The 23,958-nt window shown below is 35.1% G+C and overlaps 1 protein-coding gene across 1 annotated transcript in view; it reads right to left on the bottom strand.

The window, feature by feature from the left end:
* SPATA16 (spermatogenesis associated 16) overlaps positions 1 to 23,958 on the bottom strand; it is a 225,436-nt gene that overhangs the window by 111,192 nt on the left and 90,286 nt on the right. The window contains 1 exon segment of the mRNA XM_025869549.2: positions 2,135 to 2,224. Within this exon segment, the coding sequence (XP_025725334.2) occupies positions 2,135 to 2,224 (90 nt within the window).

Below are 23,958 nucleotides of genomic sequence, written 5' to 3'. Positions count from 1 at the left end.
CCCGTGTGGAGTCTCCAAACCCAGCAGATCCCTGCGGTGCAGTCCCGTGCTGCTCCTCCCCGGGAAGGAAGGGGAGTCTCCCCGGATCTGCCGCCTGTTGGGTCCCTGCTGCAGGAGCAGTGGCCCGACTGGGCCGCGGATCACAGTTTATGGCAACCCCGAGCTGAGAGCCCGCGCCTCGGCTCCGTCTCTGCAGCTGGCTTCCCCGCTCCGATCCCTGGGAACTCTGGCGCACTCAGGCTCCCCCGGTCTTTCTGTGACCCCAAGGGTCCTGAGACCCCACTGTCCCGCGAGGGTTCCACCCCCGCTTAGCCACTGGAGCGACGTCCCTCAGCGGAGCCAACTTCTAAAAGTTCCGATTTTGTGCTCCTCGGCTTCTATCCCTTGCCAGAAGCGGCCGGCAGAGGCCCCTCCCCCGCCGTCTATCCTCCCGAATATCGCCTCGGATTCACTTCTCCGCACGTCCTACCTTCCAGAAAGCGGTCGCTTCTCTGTTCAGATAGTTGTTGCTACTCTCCTCTTTGATCTCCTGTTGAATTCGTAGGTGTTCAGAATGGTTTGATCCCTATTCAGCTGAATTCCTGAGACCAGACGAAATCCAGGTCTCCTACTACTCCGCCCCACTAGCAGTTTTTTACTAGTTGCAATCTAGTTCTGAAGTTGCATCTAGCCTTCTCCTAATGATTTTTTGATTAAATTCAGAAGACACATTAATAAAGAACCTTTCAGAAAACACTATTTTATAGATAGTGGTATCTGTTTACATTGGACCTATTGGCTTCATTTGTAGCTAGGGACTTTTAAAAAGTATGGGACTGAAGGAAGCTTACCATCACCTCTTAAATTCCCTCTCATTCACATGGGAAAAATATGTGGGCAGAAAGAAAGTCACAGAGACAACTTAGTGGAGAAAATAAAATGTAGGAAGAAGTCATAAGTGAGTACATAAGATGGAATACATTAGAAAAAGTATAAAGAAAAATAGAATGTAAAAAATGAGATTGATACATAAAGACCATTATAATTTTTAAAAATGCACATTAACACACAGGTAAATAGATGTTGTGGCATAATGGTTGTTTGACTGCAAAGTGAGTGTAGTTGGAATTAATTCTGCCTTCCATATCCACCATTTAATTCAGTTTTGGTAACTCTCAGGACCATCTTATATAGAATTCATGTTGATTTCATGGTATTAATTTTATGGAACCTTTTATTATCCATTTAAATTCCTTAAACTTCGATTTCCAAGAAAGTGTCATTTGCAAAGGTTCTAAAGACAATAACTACCTGCAACCTAGGCTTTTCATCCTTATTACTGCAGATACTTCCCTAGGCCCTAGGAATTGTGCTTGGAATTAGGTGAAGAAACCACTCACATTTTCTTGCTAAATTCCTGATTTATACTAAAGTGGGCAAGTAAGAAACAGCAGCTATTCATTGGGAGATGAGGAAAATTCATCGAGAGATTCATCAAAGGGAAGGGAAGTCCAATATGACGAGCTTGACTCAGGAAGAAAAAAAGCCTTGGCTGTCATAGGTGAGAAGGAATTCTTAGTGTAACATTGAGGTTGTTGTACAATTCTTGCAATTTTTTTGCTGTAAGTATAAGTTCTGGGGATGAAAATATAAAAAGCTGCTTCACTCCGTTTTTTTGAAACATATTGGGGTCTAGGAGGCAATATATTAGGACAGCTCTAACAACCCTTGATGTTATAACTGATGCCATCTCCTCTAGAAAGAGCTCCTGAGGTCTTTTTCATGTTGTTGGATTTCATTTCCAGAACTCAAGAAAAAGAGGGTCACAGAATTGTGTCATTACAACCAAGACCAGGAAACTGCTCGAGAGCAAGAGGTCAAGTTCATTTCTAATCTTCCCTGGAAGTTTTCCCATCATAATCAGTGACCTCATGGCTGGAAATTTTGAATTTTACTAAGAGCTATGAACACAGAATGGCTTTAATTAAAGAAAAAGATAGTCAATAATTGTTGGTTTGACGTTTATAAGACAATAATTGTGGTAAAATCATACTCCATGAGAGAAATGGAAAGTTCTGTTATGCTATTACCAGAAGCTGAGAATAAAATTAATTTAACTCGAAATAAATCTTCACAAAAGTTATAATAAACATACCGGGCAGCTTCTGAATATCTCTCCAGACATCTAAACACTGTTGCCTGGCGAAGATGATTTCGGAAATAAGCTGGGTTTAAAACAATGCTCCTGTAAAAAGAGCAAAGAAATGCAAATGTTATTAGGTTTTTAAGTCAATTACTGGAAGTGTATAGGAATGAAATAACATGTATTCAATTTTATGGACTATATATTTTAAAAGATACTAATGAATGAAACACTTTTCTTCCTGTAATTGTCAGTTAAGACAAATAAACAAGCATTACTGAAAAACTAATTAAGTTTGCATGATAAAAGAATTTGATTTATAGCACTGAATATCTTTCACAGATATGACAGTGACAAAAAATTGAATCCAACTTATATTACATATAAGACATGATGTTATTTTATTTGCTTATGTTAATAAATCAGGCAAAAATCAGAGGTTATTTATGGTGTGTACTTAGAATGAAGGATGAGGTTATTAGCTATTTAATTTCACTTAAAAAGAAAGGAACTCAAATTTGGGTGACATGGTCATTTGCACTCAATAATTAGGTTCTTAGTGGAATGAAAGGAACCTGTACCATTGGTTAAGGACTCTGGTTTTCACCTTGCCACTTTTGGTTAGGCCTTACGCACTTTGGATTTCATTTCTTCTTTATTGAAATTACCAGGCTTGGCTTGAAGATAAACTGATCTATCTATCCTTATTTGTTGATTCTTCCATCATCCAAGTTTGGAGTCTCAATTCATGCCCAGATGAAAAGATGATCATTCCCTAGCTGTCCTCTCGCCTAGAGATAAACTGGTAGACATTTCCCTTCTTTGATTCATTGAGAGCTAGGCACTGTTCAAGGCTCTTGATATAATGAGGTGAACTAGACAGATGTAGTCCATGGCTCATCACCGAATGAGGAGATTATTAGTGAAAGTTTGGAAATGTAGCTTCTACTAACAGAGTGTATTATGTTACTGATGTGGGATACAGAATGTTACAGAACCAATACAATATTATGAAGCAAACTTCTTGTGAGCCTGTTTTTACAAGTTAATGTGAATCACTTGGAATTAGTTCATTATTGAAGTAAGTGGTTTTTAATCTTTTTTTTTTGAGAAGTTCATAGAGCTTTTTGAGAATCAGATGTAAGCTATGTATTTCTGCCCAGAAAAATGCACTCAAACATAACTGCCTAAATTTAGGGAATTCATGTGATCCCTGAAGCCTAGTCATGTCCAGATTACAAAACATGCCAACAAAAATAATTCCATTCCCAGAACCATTGCTTATAGAAAGAATAAAGTAGAAAAGGAACATCTCTCTGGCCCATGCAGAATCATAGAATTATATGATGATGATATGGATGGATTGAATAATTTAGCTCACTTTAAACACAACTTTACAGGAACCAAAGAGGTTATGGGACCTTTCTAAAATCATACACGACAAATTAGTTGAAGAAAGGTTTCAAGTTTATTGTGTTTCCTATCTCTAGCCACAGTACTTCATATTACACCTATGGCTTTTCCCATGATGATTTCTGATTAAAGGGGCCTAAGTTAGTGAAGTTTTATGTTACCCTATGACTAATAATTTGTACAAATGAATACATAAAACCCCCAGAATATACATTATTTCCTTTGGTGATTTCTGATTAAAATGTTGGAAATTTAAAAACTATTGCATGAGTTCCATATCAATATTGTACTACTAATATTTTATATTAATTCAGAAAAAGAGTATGTTTATATGTCTTATCTTTGTAAAAGTAGATCAGAGGGAATAAGAGCAGAGCTCTGTCAAGGGTCTAGGTCTTCTGACTGACTAGAATTTTTCTTTCGCATTATAGCTAATTCTTCCCTCTATCTTTGTAATCATTCATTCACTTGTGCAATCTTACTAAGTGCCTGCAAATGTGATGGGACAAAATCCTTACTGCATGGATGTTTCTAGTCTTTGACATCTCTTTGCCCATGACGTAGTATTCTGGCATTGCTGAGCTGTTCTCTAAGAATCTTGCTTTGTCAGACAAGTCCTTTTTCTCCCCCCCAGACAAGTTCTATTGACAAAAATGCAAAAGACTGGAGAGAAGGATGGAGTGTGGTGGACAGGAGGAGTGAGAGAAAGGTTTAGTAGAAGAGGGAGGAGGGAAATGAAGAGTCATCGAAATAGTTTGGAATGTAGGTGAAGGAGAAGATTTTCACTGGTAGTGAGGGTTGATGAGGTAAACATGGGAACTGTATCAGTGTGACTTTTAAAAAGGATAGATGAAAAAAATTGCTTGTAATTACAAGTCCTCTTTCTGGTGTGGAAGAAATGCAAGTGGAGAACATGAGCTTAGAAATCACGATTGCTAGACTGGAATAGTTTCTTTTAACCATAATCTAACCCTACATGGTACCATGTGAGTCACAGCTTTTTCTGAGGGACCCAAAGAAGACCTGAACCCAGTCTCCTCTGAGAGGTGGAGGTATAATCATAAAAGAATGTTTAGAAATTTGAGATGAGCTATTATATTTGGCAACCTATTATTTTTGGCTCTCATAATTATTGCAGCATATACTGTGTGCTTATGATATGCCTTATTAGATATTTGGCAAAGAAATGCTAGCGGTGATTATGAAGCCTAGTTTTTACACATTTAGTAATTTATTTGATGCTTTCTAAAATGACATACCCTTTTAAAGATGTATTTTATGTGCATACAACTTGTAAAGGAAATGATAATTTAGCCTTTAAAAGTTCTTAATCATTTATCATTTGATGCCATTTGGGGAGCTGTAGGAGGCAGTGTAGGACCAAAATGGACAATCAGATGGGGGCTATAGCGAAAAAAGAAACAAACAAACAAAAGCCCCAGCAACCCTACAATTATAATCAGAGAGAGAAGAACTCTGTGCTGATGGGTCTGATTTTATCACAGAGGAAATAACTCTGATTTAGCTATGTTGATAGGGCTTTTAGTAAAGAAAAAAAAAGATCATGTTAAAGAGAATAGCTAAATTACAGAACTCATTGAATTTTTGTCAGAAGAATGGAGATAGTGTTAGTAACAGCCCATGATTGCTCATTCAATTGATTAGCACTATTCAAATAGAATGAGATCACGTAAAATAATAAATATTATAATAGATAAAAGTTTAGTTTCTTTATCAGTTTGTTAGCTGAGATATATCTTATGCTTGTTAGATTTGCATTTGTGTTTTAGAACTTATCTTTTATATTAAAGTTCACATAATTTGATATGTGCACATGCATGCATGTGCACTTGTTTTATTAAGCTCTAAGATCATAATGTTGTTGTAAGGCCAGAATATAAGTCTATTCTGGTGATTATTTGAAGTGTCTCAATTCACTTGTCAAATAATTTATTTTTCTCTCAGTGATTGATATGCCACTTCCATTATATATAAGTTTATATGCACAGTTGGATCCATGGCTGGACTTCGTATCCCACACTTTTAATCTGTCTGTTTCTATACAGAACAAATTGTTTTAATTATGGTCACTTTAAAATACATCTTAATTTCTGGAAGAGAAGAACTGCCTAATGCCCTCTTTGTGAAAAAAATTTGTTATCTGGCATGTTTATTCTTCCTGATGAACTTTATAAACCTCATCTTTTAAAGTTACAAAGAGCAGCATTTGGTGGTTTTCATTATGTTAAGATAAAAGCATTAGATTAATTTTAGTTAGACATTGTTATAATGTTGTCTTCCCATCCAGGGATGTGACATTTCTCTTCTTCACTCAAATATTTTTTTGTCTCCCAGTAATTTTTTAACCTTCTTTCTACTTTTTAAAAACAGAGGTTTCACTAATTTCTTATTAATTCTTAAGTTTTAATATTTTACACGAAAGTTATACATGAGAATATACATATATATGTATATGTGTGAATGTGTATGTATGTATGCATACACACACACACACACACACACACACATATACATACCTTACTACTCAAAACATGATCAACAGCACCTGAGAGCTCATTAGAAATATAAAATCTTGATTCCCACCTCAAACCTGTTCAATCTGCATTTGAACAAAACCCCCAGGTGAATTGTATGCTTCTTAAAGTTTGAAAGCATTGTATATATTCATAGTAGGAAAGGGATTTTTCCCATTATTTCCTAACTTCTAATTGTTAGCATTTACATGTTTATTTTTTTAAAGATTTTATTTATTTATTTGTTAGAGAGAGAGAGAACAAGAGACAGCACAAGCAGGGGAGCAGCAGGCAGAGGGAGAAGCAGGCTCCCTGCTGAACAAGGAGCCTGATGTGGGACTGGATCCTAAGACTCTGGGATCATGACCTGAGCTGAAGGCAGACACTTAACTAACTGAGCCACCCAGGCGCCCATTTTCATATGTATTTTAAAAATACTTATTTTTGTATCCTTTTGACTTAATATTGCAATAATTTATTTTTATTCACATCATCTGCAAATAATGATGGTTGGTACTGCTTTTCAATATTTACATCTTTTTTCTTCTCTTACTGCATAGGCTACAATATTTTTTAAAGGAATTTAAGTAAGTGAGGTAATCTAGGGATGATTTAATATTTCACTGATAATTATGAATATGGATTGATATGAGAAAAAATATTTTTTCCAAGACTTATTATCAGAAATAAATATTTATTTTTTTTCAAGTATCCTTAGGATCTATCAACATGATCTTGTGGACTTTGTCCTTTGACTTTTTGTAGGGATGATTTGAATTAATTACTGATTCAAAAGAACATTGAGGGGACCCTGGGTGGCTCAGCTGGTTAAGGGCCTGCCTTCGGCTCAGGTCATGATCCCGGGGTCCTGGGATCGAGCCACATCAGCAGGAAGCCTGCTTCTCCCTCTCACACTCCCCTTGCTTGTGTTCCCTCTCTCACTGTCTCTCTCTCTATCAAATAAATAAATAAAATATTTAAAAACAAAACAAAACAAAAGAACATTGAAATTAATAAAGAATATTAAAGTCAAGGATTAAGAAAGTGAATAACAGAACAACTATTTCCAGGACAAAAAGTGAGGAAACATAAAAATAAGGTGGCTTTATTATTACTGTTATAATAATAATAATTATTATTATTATACTGTGATTTTTATAAAATATTATGTTGGTATTGAGTTGTCAGAAGTTTTGAATTCTTTTGGTCTTTTGACCAAACCAAATGGCTTAGTTTTAGCCATTCCTTCTACTGTTCTTTCTTTTATTTCATTCATTTCTACTTCATTTCTATTTTTATATTTTTGTCCTCTCTGGATTTTATTATTTCTCTTCGAATTCTTCACTTAATTTATGTTTTCTTTCTATAGAAAGAAAGCATTTACAGCTATGATTTCTTTTGCTATATCCTTAAGAATGATAGAGTATATTTTATTCTCATAATTTTTTCTCCTAGAACTTAATTATATATTTGCATTTCTCTTTGATTGAAAAATTATTTAGGATAGCACTGATCAATTTCCAAAGGGTAGTTTTTCTTATTATAACTCTTATTGTTAATTTCTCATCTTATTACAAAATAAACAGAGAATATGTTGTACATTTCTGCTTTTCATATATATTACGAGTAATAGATGATGGAGTTAGCAAATATTTTAATGGCATGTGGAAGAAATAATACATACCTCATTTGTAATGTATTTTTAGTTAGAAACTGCTATAAGAGAACTTATAAGATTTTTGATGATCTAAATAAAACTCCTAGACAGGTACCTGTTTCATTTAGTTTCCTTGGGAGATCTTTTTAGACCTAAGTTTTAATGGTAATGATTACTATTTCAAAATTCAGTTTGTTTTTAAAGGCAATATTGATTTCATATTCTTTGTTCTCTTTATAGTTATTCTCTAATTTTTAGAAAATTTACTTTAATGTACTTTTATTTGTCAGTTTTATGAAGCATAATTTACATACAGTAGTATTCACTTTTTTAAAGTGTATAGTTTGATACATTTTGACAAGTTTATAACCACACCACAATAAAGATATAGCATATTTCCAACTGCACCAAAAAGTCACAATGGAGGTAGGAGTTTCCTATTTATTTTCCCAGAGACAGAAATGTTTTTCTTCTATTTCTCCACCAGAAGCCATGGATTTTTGCCTGGACTTTGTGAATGAGAATGTTAGCTATCACTCCTTCAGAGGCTTAAGGTTTTGGCTTTATATGAGATTAGGGCTCAGAAAAGCAATTTCTTGTTTAGGCAAAGATGCCTAAATCCAGGTCTCTTTACCTTGGTTGGTCAGTAGCAAGGTAAATTAGCATTGATTCATCCTCCTGAATGACACTCCTTTTACTTTTCTAGTAAAGTGCTGAAATATTATTTTAGAAATGGTAGATCTAGAGAATTCCAAAAATGTGGATTATTTTAATTTCACCAAATAAGATACTCTTATGGATAAGATGGCGACATTTATGCTGGATAATGGCATCGTTCAGTGGATTATAAGTATCTAGGCAACCGATCAATAATGTTGAAGTATGGTCTGTGTTATTATGAAAGAAGGAATTTAATGGCTTGTCTTTAGCCTTTTTGTGGACAATATTTCCTTTAGTGACTAAGATTAAGTGATTGTAAGGTTGTCTATAAAATTTTCAGATGGCATAAATTTTACCTAATAAGGAATTAATATCACTGATGACAGAAGCAAAACTCAAAATGATCTGGATTGATTAAAAATAAAAATCTTATGTTATAGATTTAAAAAGTCAGTTTACAAATACAGTCATAGTTTGAGAGTGACCACATGGAAAAAGTCTGAATATTTTAACTAATCACAAGCTAAATGTGACATGATGACAGAAATACGAAAACTATACATAAAACTAATGTTAAATCAACAAAATGCATTCTGTCCAAATAATAAGGATATTTTCACTAAATTGTGTCTTAGCCATATAGTGTATTGAATTCATCTATAGTTCTGAGCATCTGTGAGAATTACCTCCATACTGTAGTGTGTCTAGAGTGTCTAGTGGGTCTGGAGAACATAGTGTGTGAAGATATGGAATGAAAATGATATGTCTAGAGAGTTAAATAAGATTAGTGGAGACTAAGTTAGTACTGTCAAATATGAAGATCTGCTATGTGGAAAAATAGAATAGTTATTCTATGCAATACCAGACGAGGCCAGGCAAAACCCAGTATTATGAAGTTATTAATAGTTCAGTTCACATAAGGAGGGACCAATGATGCAATAGGTTTTGAGAGGAGTTTTCCTTTTACTGGAATCATTTAAGTGATATTTAGAATGCCATCTGTCAAGATGTGTAGAAGAAAGTCTTGACTGAGTAGGAGATTAGGCTAAATGACTTCCAAGTATATTCACAAAAATCCTTATAATATATTGCCAAACACCATGAAGGGTCTGAGTTTTTCCCTACTTGCAAGCTCACAAGTTAGCCTGACATGGTTTCACGGATGCTCACAGAATACATGAACCTCCAAGGCTGGAAACAAAGGACAGTTTCTTACAGCAATAGTAGTAGAAAGTTTATAAGGCTCTTGTTGTACTGATTCCTTGAGCCACAATTCCCAGATGGCAAAGCAAAGAGGACCAGGCGACATTTTCACACGCTGTAGGTTACATTATGAGAGGAATCCTGAGCTTAGGGAATGTAAATCTTTTATAATGGGCTATAAGTGTGCCTGTCCTTAACTCTAGAGGAAAACACTATCTCCATCCTCTAAGGCTATGAGCAGACTTGCCTTTTCTTCCAAGCCTGTTTACCAGACAATCATCTTTGAAAAGATAGTTCAGAGCAAAACCCAGTCAGTGCTTTGTTCACAAGACATGCAAAAATGTGGGAGGCCCATGGAAAACTGTCTTCTTACCTAGATAATTTTTGTTCAGATATTCAGGCACTATTTGTTTATATTCATGCCATGAACAAATAAAAAAGGGCTCATAACAAGGTACAAATAGTTAAAATATCATAGGAAAAATGACAGGATAGCTAATATTGAAAAGTGAGTTGACTACATTGTTACTTATTTATATTCTGTTCTAGGAGGAGTTTAAAATAGCTTATATAATACTTATGAGGTTAAATCAAAGTTAAAATAACTCATAGGGAACAAAAGGAAAAAATAGATAAATCAGACTATGTCAAAATCAAAAAACTTTTGTGCATCAAAGGACACTCACTATCAACAGAGTGAAAAGGCAACACATGGAATGGGAGAAAATATCTGCAAATCATATACCTTATAAGGGTTAATTTCCAGAATATATAAGGAGCTCCTATAATTCAACAATGAAAAAACAAAGAACCCAATTTAAAGAAGGGCAAAAGACTTGAATAGACATTTCTCCAAAGAAGATATACACATAGTCAATAAGCATATGAAAAGATGCTCAACATCACTAATCATTAAGGAAATGCAAATCAAACCCACAATGAGATAGTATCTCACACTCATTAGAATGGCTACTGTCAAAAAACCAGAAAATAGTTAAGTGTTGACAAGGATGTGGAGAATTGGAACTCTTGTACATGGTTTGTGGGAATATGAAATGGTGCAGCTTCTATGGAAAACAGTATGGCAGTTCTCCAAGAAATTAAAAATAGAATTACTATACGATCTGGCAAATCCACTTCTGTGTATATACCCCAAAGAATTGAAAACAGGGTTTCAAAGATGTACCCCCACATTCATAGCAATATTACTTACAATAGCCAAAATGTGGAAGCAACCTGTGTCCATCAATAGATGAGTGGATATACACAATGTAGTATATGCATACAATGGAATACTATTCAGCCTTAAACAGAAAGGGAATTCTTACACATGCTACAACATGGATGAACCTTCAGGATATTATGCTAAGTTAAATAAGCCAATCACAAAAAGGCAAGTATTTATATGTGGTACCTAGGGTAGATAAATTCATAGAGAGAGAAAGAATGATGGTTGCTAGGGGCTGAGGTGAAAGGGAAATGCAAAGTTGTTGTTTAATAGAACAGAAGTTTAGTTTTGCAAGATGAAAACAGTTCTGGAGATAGACTGTATAGCAATGTGAATGTACTTAACACTATAGCAATGTGAATGTACTTAACACTATAGCAAGGTGAATGTACCTAACACTATAGCAATGTGAATGTACTTACCGTACACTTAAAGAATGGGTAAGATGGTAAATTTTATGGTACATGTGTCTTAGCACAACTGAAAATAAAACAAAAACAAAACTCAACAGGGAAAGCAATATTAAAAATAGGATGTTCAGATGAAGCCTGGATGAAGTCAGTACACAAAGTATATCATAAGATCTTATGAGTTTGATTGGGATGGACTACATCTTGTTTTTTTTTTTTTTCTTGGTTTGCTGGTAGCTAATGGAAAGTGGGATTTATAGTTTGTTTTAAACAAGCCAGTTGCTCAATTCAAATATTTCTTATAGCATAATCAGAGAGATCACTTTATTCAAAGATGCCCTATAATGTAACAATCTGTGTCCTCAGTAGCAGATTTACAGACAAATCAGTAAGGGATCTATATGGTTGCTTCTTAGAGTTTCTTTCAACATGGCTGTTGTCTTAATACTAAATCTCAATCTAGTAACCTAAATTCTAGAGTAGGTGGAAAAAAATGGGACTATAAAGAGAAGGTATGCAATTGTGTTGTCATCACATAAGGATTCAGTGAAATCTTAGTGATTATGTCTTATTTGGTCACTTGGTTCGCTGCAAAAAATGACATCAAGAACTAGTGATGCACTGTATGTTGGCTATTTGAATTTAAATAAAAAATAAATGGAGAAAAAACATTTTACAAAAACAAAAAAATTTAAAAAAGTAAAAAAACAATTACAAGCTAAAATAAAGTAAAACAGTCCATAACTTACTGAGAAGAATTGAGAAGTCCGTGTACTATTTGAAATATTTCACATTGATAAGCAAGTTAGGACAATGGAATGACCCAGTTTAACATTTTGTGGGAGAAATGAACTACTTTATAAAGATTAGAACATAAAATCAGAATTAAAGGCATTGGTTTTTGAAATAAGAAAATTACAGTAGATTATTGTCAAGCAAATCATATATCTCTGCCAAAACAGTAGCAAAGTATGTTTCTGCAAAAGCATGAAAGTAAAATCTAACTCTTTAGGAAAACAATAAGAAATCATTCTTAAATTATTTTTTGAAATCCCCGCATGTACACGTACAACAGAAAAAAAGTTTAGAGAAGACGAACAGGGGACTAACTCACACATTATCCCTGATGTTTTGCAGCTCAAATTACCATTAATTATATGTGGAAAATATTAAATTACTCAAGTGAGCAACACTTTATTTCTTGACATGACCAAAAGTCAGTGGGATAAATACTTGAAAATTTTGCTATATTGTAACAGTATTGAAAAACATATAGTCAGAAGGGAGATATATTGTCTGTCTTCTTTATAGAATTAATAATAAACATACATTAAAGAATGATGAGGATCTATGTTTAAGTATATTTTACTTTAGAATTTCAGTATGAGACTTCCTCACTTAGAAAAATAGAATGAAGATTATGGGATGCAAATAATAAATTTAACGGGTCATTAATACCAAGAAATAGGAACCTTTAAAAGGAGGTTTCCTAAGGTTTTTAGCCCTCCATATTCTTCATCAACATAAGTATCATTGGTTAACATACATCAAATAATCATCAAAAGTAAGTATGACATCCTAGTAGATCTTTATAAGTGTGCAGTAATATGCCTTTTTGAGCAATGGAGAATATTTATTTTTCTCTACATTTCTTTTATGTTTTTACTTTGTATCCATTGGAGACATCTCCATAATGGGAAGTAATAATGCTCACCAACATTGTTTATCTTTCTATGTACACACCTAGAAAATTCCTGACACATAATGGACACTCAGTGAACATTTATGGATTAAAATGCTACTGAGTGAACAAACTCTTCCTCAGGAGCCACAAGAGAACCTAATCTTATCTAAGATTCACCAATGAGATCCACATCGACTATGAACTGACTATACCAAGGGCCCCCTCTACTGACTTTTGCACTTACATCCCAGTTGAACATCAGATTTACACAATTTCATAACCTCTACCTGTATGCAGATATGATCAGTAATGAAAGGCAGTTTATGTAATTAAAGGATATAAAGATAAAGATAGATAAGTAAGCCCTCTGAAAAAAATTTGCAGTACAGAATTATTTTTCATAATTTTAAAACCTGAAAAAAATTCCACATTTTTGTAGACTCTAATTGTGTCTTCCTATTTTTTTCTCCATCTGTCAAATGCCTGGATAGAGTAAGCATGAAATGGATTCCCATTTATTTTTCATCTACATTGTAATCCAAAGACTGTCCAATAAAAGCTGTTAGTAAATCACTTGGTCAGCTCTCCCAACAAAAACGTCTTTGAGTAATACAGTATATCAACCTATCTTTTGACATTTTCATTTTTTGTTCTTGACATTTTCTCTTAAAAATAATACAGTGTTGGCCCTATTATCTTTTCTTTAAGGTCTGTGAACCAAATGTTGGCTATCAACTCTCTTGTAGAAAAGCTATCAAGATTCAGAGACAAAGATGTAGATGTAAGGCTCTATTCATCTGTCTGTGTAATATTGAGGGGGAGAGGGTGGAGCAGAGGTGTTGTTGGTTTAAGAACAGCGTGATAAATATCACACGTATTTTTCTATTCTCTGTGTTGCTTGGGTGGGATGCATTTTAGAATGAGTACTTTGAAAAGTACAATTAATAAATTCTCTTCTGTTCTAACCTACTAGAAATTACTTATGATTCATTCAGCAATAATTATTGAGTATAAACCATGTTCCAGACATTGCATAGGTTCTAAAGAGCCAGAAAGGTAAATACATACTTAAACTAAGATTTTGAGTAGCCCTATTGTATGGAAATAAATGTCTGCCTGCATTTTATTATTTTTTTATGCTGCCTTCAACTGGCAATTATGTAAGAATCTTTAAAACGAACTTAAATAAATTATAGTGGCTTCTACTATATAGTTTCACTGGATAATGAAATGGGATGCTTATTTCTTTTAGAATCTGAGAATTAAAAGGGACTTTTTGATAGAATCAAAGCCATTTGTATTTTATCAGGTATTAATATCGTTTATATTAACATCATGATTTTTTGGTTTGGAGACTAATAAATGACATCCAGGTAACAATATTTTACCTACTATAAAGCCCCCTGTAGCTCCCACATCAAAAGAGAAATATTAATGTAACACTTATGCTTTATGAAGCAATTGGACTTCTGGCAATTGTCCATGATTTCTCTTTGTTGAATTAAGAAAATTAGTGGGATCATACTACAATGGGCACTGTATTTATGTATAGAGTGTCCATCCTGACTAAATCCCTAGATTAAAGCCAAAATTTGAATTGGATATGGACTTTGATTATGGGAAAAGCTCTCAATGTTGGATTCAATGCTTAGTAATGGACCAAATTACCATTACTGAAAGTGACTCCAATTAGGGAAGTCTACTAATTACTAATAGTATAAATAAGAATGTTAATGGTTTCTCTTTGAAATACAGAGGGATTTTCTAATGTGTTTATTACTTCTTTCTTTATTGACAAATATCCTATTTTTATATCCTATTTGCTTTGACTCAAAGTATAGAGTTGCAACCTGTTGTGACTTGTACCAAATAATGTGTCACAGCACATTACTTTGGAAAGAATAAATTTTCCAGATATCTTTAAAAGTGCTGCCTTTCTGTGAAGGTAATGACAACAGCATGTATCATGCTCCTTTTGTTTAAAAATTATGTTAGATACTAAGCAACTAGCCCCCAAATGAAAGTTTTAGCCCAATTGTGAAAAATTATATAGAGACTTATACAACCAACAATAAATGAACTGAAACTTGAAACAGTTAATTGGTGGATGTATATCAAAAAAAGTGGAAAAACAAGGCTTGGGCAAAGGGTCTGCAATGACAGGAAAATGTAAAACTTGGAAAGAAGTAAGGAGGAAGTGAGTTTTGAGCTGCATGTTAAAATGGTCACATTTATTGTAAAGAAAATGGTCACATTTAGAGAAAAAAAGGTAGAAAATCCAAATTGGAAGAGTGGCCCCCCCCAAATGACTTGGTGATAGAGAATATTAAAAACTGCCATGTAAATTTGCTTGACTAAAGTAATAAATTGACCATAGAGAAAGGCAGGAGCCTATTAAGGATCTGTTCATTAGTTAAAGGATTTCTAATTTTATGGAAGAAATTAACAATGCTTCACAGATTACTAAGCAAGCACATGATGGAAACATGTTTTAAGGAGACAATCACGGCAACCATCCTGAAGAAAGATAAGAGTTACAAAAGCTGGGAGGATACTAAGGATGCTATGAACTAGTATAGTGATTCTCAAAGTGTGGCCTACAGATTCCCAAGGATCCTTCAGCCCTTTGGGGGCTCTCACAATATTATTATTATTATTTTCATAATAATATTTAGATATGATTTTCCTTTATCACTATGTTGACATTTGTACTAGTGTTGCAAAAGCCATAGTGGGCAAAACTGCAGGAATCAAATCATTGATATCAAACTGTTCTAGTATTCACTGAGTGTATTCTTCACCATTGTATGTACTTGTCCCCCCAGAAAAATGATAAATCTCAACCCTTGAGTGCATTTCTTTTTAATATTTGGCATGATGAGACAGGATACATGCATAAAGCACTCCTCTCTTGCATAACAAAATATGCTGACTGTCTTGACAGAAAGTACTTGGGCCATTGTATGCATTTGTGAGCTGACTTAACTGCTGTTACCAGGGAACACCATTTTTACATGGAAGAACAACTAACAAACTGATTATCAGACTTCGAGTTTGGCAGACGTTTTTTTAAAATGAAATAAGTGTGCCTGTCACTTAAAGGAACACAACTGACAGTATTTATTGCCAATGATAGAAGTTTGAGCTTTTGAGCAAAAATTAGAATTTTAGAAAACTTGTATCTGTCACTATGAGCTTGCCAGCCACCCAATGCTTGAAGACCTGATGATTGGTGATACTAACATGTGCAATTTAAGAAATTTACTACTGCATGATAGAAATTTGCATAATAGAAATCTGCAAATAATTCATTGTTTTCCAAATAACCAATGTATGATATTACTAACTCATAACAATCCATTCAAAGTGTAAGAAAAACCAACGGCTTTCAATGTAACAGAGCACAAGTTGATTGATAATGGTTCCAGAATCTACATTATAATTAATCTTTAAGAAACTATCATTTGTCAGGGCGCCTGGGAGGCTCAGTCAGTTAAGCGTCTGCCTTTGGCTCTGGTCATGATCCCAGAGCCCTGGGATGGATCCCCGCATCAGGACATCAGGCTCCCTGCTCAGCAGGGAGCTTGCTTCTCCCTCTCCCTCTGCCTTCTCCCTGCTTCTCCCCCTACTTGTGCTCTATCTCTCCCTCTTTCTCTGTCAGATAAATAAATAAAATCTTTAAAAAAAAAGAAACTATCGAAAGGTCTTTGGGATCTTCAATAATGTTATAAATAGAACGGTTCATAAGACTAGCTTGAGGACTACTGTATAAGCAAATAGTCAAAATTTGTATGAAGGCTCTACCTATAAGAAGGAAGAAGAGGCATATGGGACATACTTGCTTAATAATTTGCACTATATCACACCATCCTTTTACCCTGTTTTTTAAAACCAAAAATACCTCTGTCTCCTTTTTTGGGGTACATACATTTGACATCTCAATGTCATTCTTACATTATTTTCTTTCCACAAAAACCAAAACTACTTTCTCAGAAACTGTATCTGTTGAACAGGTTCTACAAGAGTCTTACAGGAACTAAAAGTCTAAAAAAACAAACAGATTAAAATTAACTAAATAGTGAAGTTATATATTAGATTTCTTTCATCTGCTAATCTTTTGTAAAACACCACAAAAATAGCAAATACTATTTGTGTGAAATTAACTGTCTTGTGTAAATTAACTGTCTTGTGTAAAAGTTGTATTTGCTTACAAAACCTTAATAATTGATAATATCATAGGAACATTTATATCCAATTAGAAAATTATTTTGCTTCAGGTAACCTAGGAAAGGCATGTGGTCTGCATTTCTTCCAGTGAGGAAGATTCAAAGGAATTGTATGTGACAGCTATAACCTGTAAGCAAAGTTATAGACAGCACCATCAAGGAGACATTTCTTCTCAAATTAAAGGTGTTATAACTTAACATATGGTTGCTTTTCAGGCTTCTAAGAAAAAGGAACATAGGTCACAGGGCTGAGAGAGGATAAACAGAAGGAATATTTGCCATAGCAACAGATGAGGGAATGAGGGAGAATTTAGGTAAATATAGCAGTAATAGTATAACTCCAGGATTTGTAAAATGTTATTTGAGGCTAACACTATGTTGTCAGTGATATACAATGTCCACATCCATGAAATACATGTTCCTGAATTGTGAAAAGTAAAATGGATACTAGACTGGTACTTATATTTATAAGGTAGTCAGCTCTTCTAAGATAAACTAATAGAGTCAGAACAAGTCAGGCACACTCAACAAGAGATTTCTATCTGGAAAAGAAGCAAAGAGAAAATTTAAAATTTCAAACACATGCTGGCAAAAACTATAAAATGAATAGGGGTTGGCATCTAGGCCATGTTTTTTACCTGTTCCAATAAAAACTGGTCTGCCCCAAGTCTGTCTCTTGCAACTTCTGGCCTTACATGTAATAGCCTATATAGTGACTTCTCCAGGCCAAATATCCCAGAAAAGATCCTTAGGACTGAAATGGTGGGAAAACGTCAAGGACAGTTGCTTCAAGAATAAGACACAAATATCAATTTTACAGTTTCGCCTGGGTAAGGCAGATTTATGGGAATAAGCTTTAATTTCTTAAAATGGTGCTCATTAAATTTGGAAATGTGGGTAGTCCTCCAGTTTTCCTCAAAGTTAATTTTAACATTTTTGGACATTCAATATTCATCCGTTCCTTGTGTTTTCTTAGACTTCCTCAATTTTATTTTATTTTATTTTATTTTTTAAAGACTTTATTTATTTATTTGACACACAGAGAGAAAGCACAAGTAGGCGGAGCGGCAGGCAGAGAGAGAGGGAGAAGCAGGCTCTCCACTGAGCAGGGAGCCAGACGTGGGGCTCGATCCCAGGACCTGGGGATCATGACCTGAGCGAAGGCAGATGCTTAACTGACTGAGCCACCAGGCACCCCATAGACTTCCTCAGTTTTAGTTCTGGTCTGGACTTACTTCATTTTCTTTTCTTTCTTTCTTTCTTTTTTTTTTTTTTAAGATTTATTTATTTATTGTAGAGAGAGGGGAGAGACAGGGGGAGAGGGAGAGAAATCCTTAAGCAGACTCCCTGTGCAGAGCCTGATGTGGGGCTTTATCCCAGGATCCTGAGATCATAACCTGAGCAGAAATCAAGAGTCAGATGCTTAACTGACTGAACTATCCAGGTGCCCCTTGACTTACTTCATATTCTAACTACTTGTCTGGAAATTTTTGTGTATAGAGACATCAAACTAGGAAGCTAAAAACAATTATGTCCCAATGGGGAGCATCAAAATGGTTTTCACTTTGTTGGTGAGCATTAGATGGACTGACCACTCACTGTGTTAAACAGAGCAAAGGTACTCATGAAAAGAAGTTTGTGAATTCTGTACTTGTAAAATTTCAGGCTCGTCAGCTGATATGTTTGAAATAAAGCACAATGGTGACCTTAAGGCTAGGATTTGCACAAAAATTTTCCATTTTTTAAAACACATATACCTATAGTGTCATTTGACCACCTTCACAAGTATTGAGGAAGATATAGTCATTACCCCTCATTCAGAGATGCTGAAGAATGCAGAGGAACAGACAAAGAGAAATTAAGTGCTTTATGGATCAAGGCTAGGTAGTGATGTTGCAAGGATTCACATCAAGGCCTTTGATTGTTGAAACTTCTTTCACTACATTACAAGAAAACTTAACAGTTCTTCTACTTTATTTATAATTGCAAAATTAATCCTTGAAAATCTAGAATTATTAAAAAAATCAATTGACCTTGCAGGAAGTAGAAACAAACATATCTCTTCTGTTTTCATTAATCATACTTCACAAGCCACACCAATTACATGTTTTAAACATTTCAAAATTTTAAGTACGTGGCTGCTTTTAATATCCCAGTGAGAATTTACTGAGGAAGAAGTTGCAGAAAGGCCAAATGACTTGTTCTTTCCTTCAGAATGGATTTTAGAGCTGGTGTATTAGAAAATGGGAAACAAATATAAAAGAATCATTTTAAAATAACATAGAATAAACCCAACCAGAAGGCGTGCAGCCCTTTTGCCAGTTTCAAGGACCAAAATGAACGTTTCCTGAGGCAGTACTCAGAATGGGAATTGTGCATTAGCACCCTGATCTGTTTTCCAGGAACCACATGGAAGTCAAAAGTAGGGTAACAAACCAGTAATAACTGGTAGATTCACATTCTAAAGAAAGGTCCTGACAGGCAGATGCATTGTTGCATAAGAATACTGCTCCATTACATTAATATACTGCTTCCTCACTTATGAACCATTTCTATATCAATGAGTAAATGGAAAGGAAAGATAAAAGCCAAATGGATACTGATTCCAGAGTTGAGACTAGGCTAAATTATTAGAAGAGAAGGAGTGGAACCTAGGATGAGACACAAAACGTCAAGCAGGATGATTATAAACTAAAATGCAGTCAACTTGAATAGAAGGGTAGACGATGACCTGTCTGGATGAAGAGCCGTGGGAGAAATGGTAAAGTGTAATGGAAGTGATACAGGAATGCTGAAGGCAGGGTTATTGTAATTAATCTATTGTAAGATCTGTTATAATAAAAAAATTAAGCATAAAAGGTTGTGAATATGTTTCATATAAATAGAATAAAATCCTTTTGTTATATCTTTTGCAACTTGGACAAGCAGCTCAAGACATCAGACCCAGCTGCAGAACCTATTATTGAAAACTCAAGAGAGGGTCAATCTGTTTTGTTCTGCCTTCGCTATGCCTTGAAGTCTCCTCTCTGATCAGACACAGTCGTTGCTCGCTCCTTCTCCGTCCTCTCCTCTCTAGCTCCTCTTCCCCCTCCCCCACCTTCTTCTTTCCTCTCCTTCGCCTCCCCTCCTCTTCCTCTCCATCTCCTAGCCCTTCCCTTCCCTTTCCTCCTCTTCTTGTCCTGCTCCCTCTCCTCCTCCTTCTTTTTCTTCCTTCTCTTCTTCTTTTCCTTTTCCCCCTCCTCTCTTTTCCCCTTTCTCTCCCCCTTTCTTCCTCTTCTCTCTCTGCTTCTCTTATTTCTCCTTCGGAAAAGAAACTTCAAATAAGATGTCTGAGCCATCAGGGTGTGTTTCTTGTATTGTTATTAAGATAAGCAAATAATGACTCTTAGACACTTACACATATATATTTCTTGGATAAAATATATGACCATATTAATTATTTTCTGGAATTTATTTGCTTTAAACTTGATTATCTTTCTTTTCACTTAAATTTTTTTAACACAAATAGGTTTATGTGTTTATCTTTTAAGACAATTTTATTAATTCCTGTGATAATCACAATGAAGAGGCAGGGCTTCAGGTAAAAAGAAGAAAAAAAAGCGGTGATAATGTATGTTAGGAGTCTTGCGATTTAAAAGCTGTGTTGCATCAATATTATACAGTAGACTTGCTAAATATTATTGTCCACAAATCACATATGCGGAAAGCAAGGCTTTTTCAAACCAATCAGACAAGTGGTAGGTGAACTTATATTTTATGATTTCAGGGACAATGACCACTACATCCCACTGCTATCTCAGTCTGCATGGAAATCCCTCCAGATTTTAAAGATACTATGATTTTCATTATTTTCAAGCTGAAATGAGATGACAATTAGAATTTTTAGGAGAAAGAAAAATTACCATATTGTCATAAGTTTGCTGGGAGGTGGTTCCTTAATCTATAAAATGGTAGTAAGGAAAACTTGGGAAGTTATTGGAAGAATTAACTGAGAGAGCATATGAAGTACCTAACCATACCTGCTATGTGGTAGATGTTCAGTAAATACTTGTTCTCATTCCTGCTTGAGAACTATTTCTTATGCTGTCAATTTTACACTGCAGAAAGGTATTCTGGTTGTTCCCTGCAGAATGGGACAGGGAACACTTTGCTCTTCCACAGAAATTAGAATGTTTTATATTCTTTTAGAGTTATGTTTCATGTACTCTTCAGTGGAAGTATCCTTTTTTACAGGTAAATATATTTTTGTGGGGATAAAATAGCAAGAGACATAAAGGTGCTAATGATCCGTACGGTATTTTTAATATGCCTAACTTCTTGAAGAGCCAAAGTGCCTAACTTACAAAAACAAGGTGTCCTTAAGTCATGATTTCCCTTTGTTATCTTCATACTCATAAACTCATATAAACATACATGCATACATGGTCACACAGACACATCCAGATTGTGCTAATTTCATTCAATTGGAAGGAATAACCAGTAATCAAGGGATTATTGAAGGATAGAACTAGGGGGAAACAGATTTTTTAGCTCAAGATTCTCTAAGAGTTGAGAAAAATGAGTATGGATACTGTAATGTCTTTTTTTTTATGTTATGTTAATCACCATACATTACATCATTAGTTTTTGGTGTAGTGTTCCATGATTTATTGTTTGCGTATAACACCCACTGCTCTATTCAGTACGTGCCCTCTTTAATACTTACCACCAGGCTAACCCATCCCCCCCACCCCCCTCCCCTCTAGAACCCTCAGTTTGTTTCTCAGAGTCCATAGTCTCTCATGGTTCGTCTCCCCCTCCAATTTCCCCCCTTTCATTTTTCCCTTCCTACTATCTTCTCCTTTTTTTTTTTTTTTTAACATATAATGTGTTACTTGTTTCAGGGGTTCAGGTCTGTGATTCAACAGCCTTACACAATTCACAGCGCTCACCATAGCACATACCCTCCCTAATGTCTATCACCCAGCCACCCCATCCCTCCCACCCCCCACCACTCCAGCAACCCTCAGTTTGTTTCCTGAGATTAAGAAGTAACGTTTTTTGAAATGAATGGCAATGTCTTCAAAACACTTACCCATATGTTTTCTCAAAGCAAGAAACTGTGAGGTACCCAGGGTTATATATATTCATGTAGATCACACTTCTTTTCTTTTGTGTTCCTGTTATTATCCTTACACGTAGTATCAACACTGATACTTGGTAGCCTACAGATTTTTTCATATTAAGAAACTGGCACCAGCAATACTCCCATTTGTTTAAGTTCATCTAAGATTGTGAGAATTACTTTGTCTTACCTAAAGCTATTGAACTATTGAATTTAATGGCCAAACTTTATTTATTTATTGCTTGTCAATTTTTATTTTAATTTTTCCCTAGTTTTATTAAGGATTATTTGACAAAAATTGTGTATATTTAAGGTGCAAAATGTGATGGTTTGATAATGCACACATTGTGAAATTACTAATGCATTATTACCTCACATGGTTACTTTTTTGGGGTGGTGGTAGTGAAAACACTTATGAGTTATTCTCATAGCAAAATCCAAGTATACAATACAGTGTTATTAACTATAGTCATCATGCTTTATGTTAGATTCCCAGAACTTATTCATCTTGTAACTGAAAGTTTGTACTCTTTGACCAACATCTCCTCATTTCCCCTACCTCCCAGGCCCTGGCAATCACCATTCTACTCTCTGGTTATATGAAGTTAGACTTTTTTAGATTTCACATATAAGTGAGATCATACAATATTTTTCTTTCTGTGTGTGGCTTATTTCACTTAGCATAATATTCTCCAGGTTCATTCATGTTGTCACAAATAGCAAGATTTCCTGCATTTTATGGCTGAATTATATTCCACTGGGCATGTGTGTGTGTATACACATTACATTTTCTTTATCCATTCATCCATCAACAGACATTCAGATTGTTTCTATATCTTGAAAATCATGAAAAATGTTGCAATGAACATGGAAATGCAGATATCCTTTCAAGACACTGACTTTATTTCTTTGGATATATAATCAGTAGTGGGATTGCTGGATCATATGGTAGTTCTATTTTTAATTTTTGAGGGCTCTCTATACTGTTTTCTAAAATGGCTATACCAGTTTACATTCCCATCAACAGCGCACAGGGGTTCCCTTTTGTCCATATCCTTGGCAACGATTGTTATCTCTCGTCTTTTTGTTAGTAGCCATCCTAATAGGTATGAGGTGATATTTCATTGTTTTGATATACATTTCCCTGATGATTAGTAATGTTGAGACCTATTCTCTTGGCCATTTGTATGTCTTTTTTGGAAAAACAACTATCTGGGTCTTTTGCCAATATTTTAATCTGTTTTTTTTTTTTTATATTTTTGCTTTTGACTTGTCAGAGTCCCTTATATATTTTGGATATTAACCCCTTATCAAACATATAGTTTGAAAATATTTTCTACCATTCCATAGGTTGCCTTTTCTTTTTGTTCATTGTTTCCTTTGCTGGGTGGAGCTTTCTGGTGTATGTGTATTATTTCTGTGTTAAGTAGAGGTGTTTAGGTTTTTTGTTTAAGATTTTATTTATTTGAGAGAGCATGAGAGAGCGAGTGCACAAGCAGAGGGGAGGGGCAGAGGGAGAGGGAGAAGCAGGCTCCCCACTGAGCAGGGAGCCTGATGCGGGGCGGGGCGGGGCGGGGCGGGGCGGGGGGGGGGGCGGGGGGTGGGGCAACAGGGATGGGAGGAGACGGGGGCTGGGGCCTCGGGGAGCTAGATCCCAGGACCCGGAGATCATGACCCGAGCAGAAGGCAGACACTTAGCTGGCTAAGCCACCCAAGT

The sequence above is a fragment of the Callorhinus ursinus genome, unplaced genomic scaffold (genome assembly GCF_003265705.2).
Source record: "Callorhinus ursinus isolate GAN/ISIS: 27379988/994484 unplaced genomic scaffold, GSC_fseal_2.0 scaffold1, whole genome shotgun sequence".
In the NCBI taxonomy this organism is placed as follows: Eukaryota; Metazoa; Chordata; class Mammalia; order Carnivora; family Otariidae; genus Callorhinus; species Callorhinus ursinus.
This window is presented reverse-complemented; position numbering and strand designations above follow the sequence as displayed.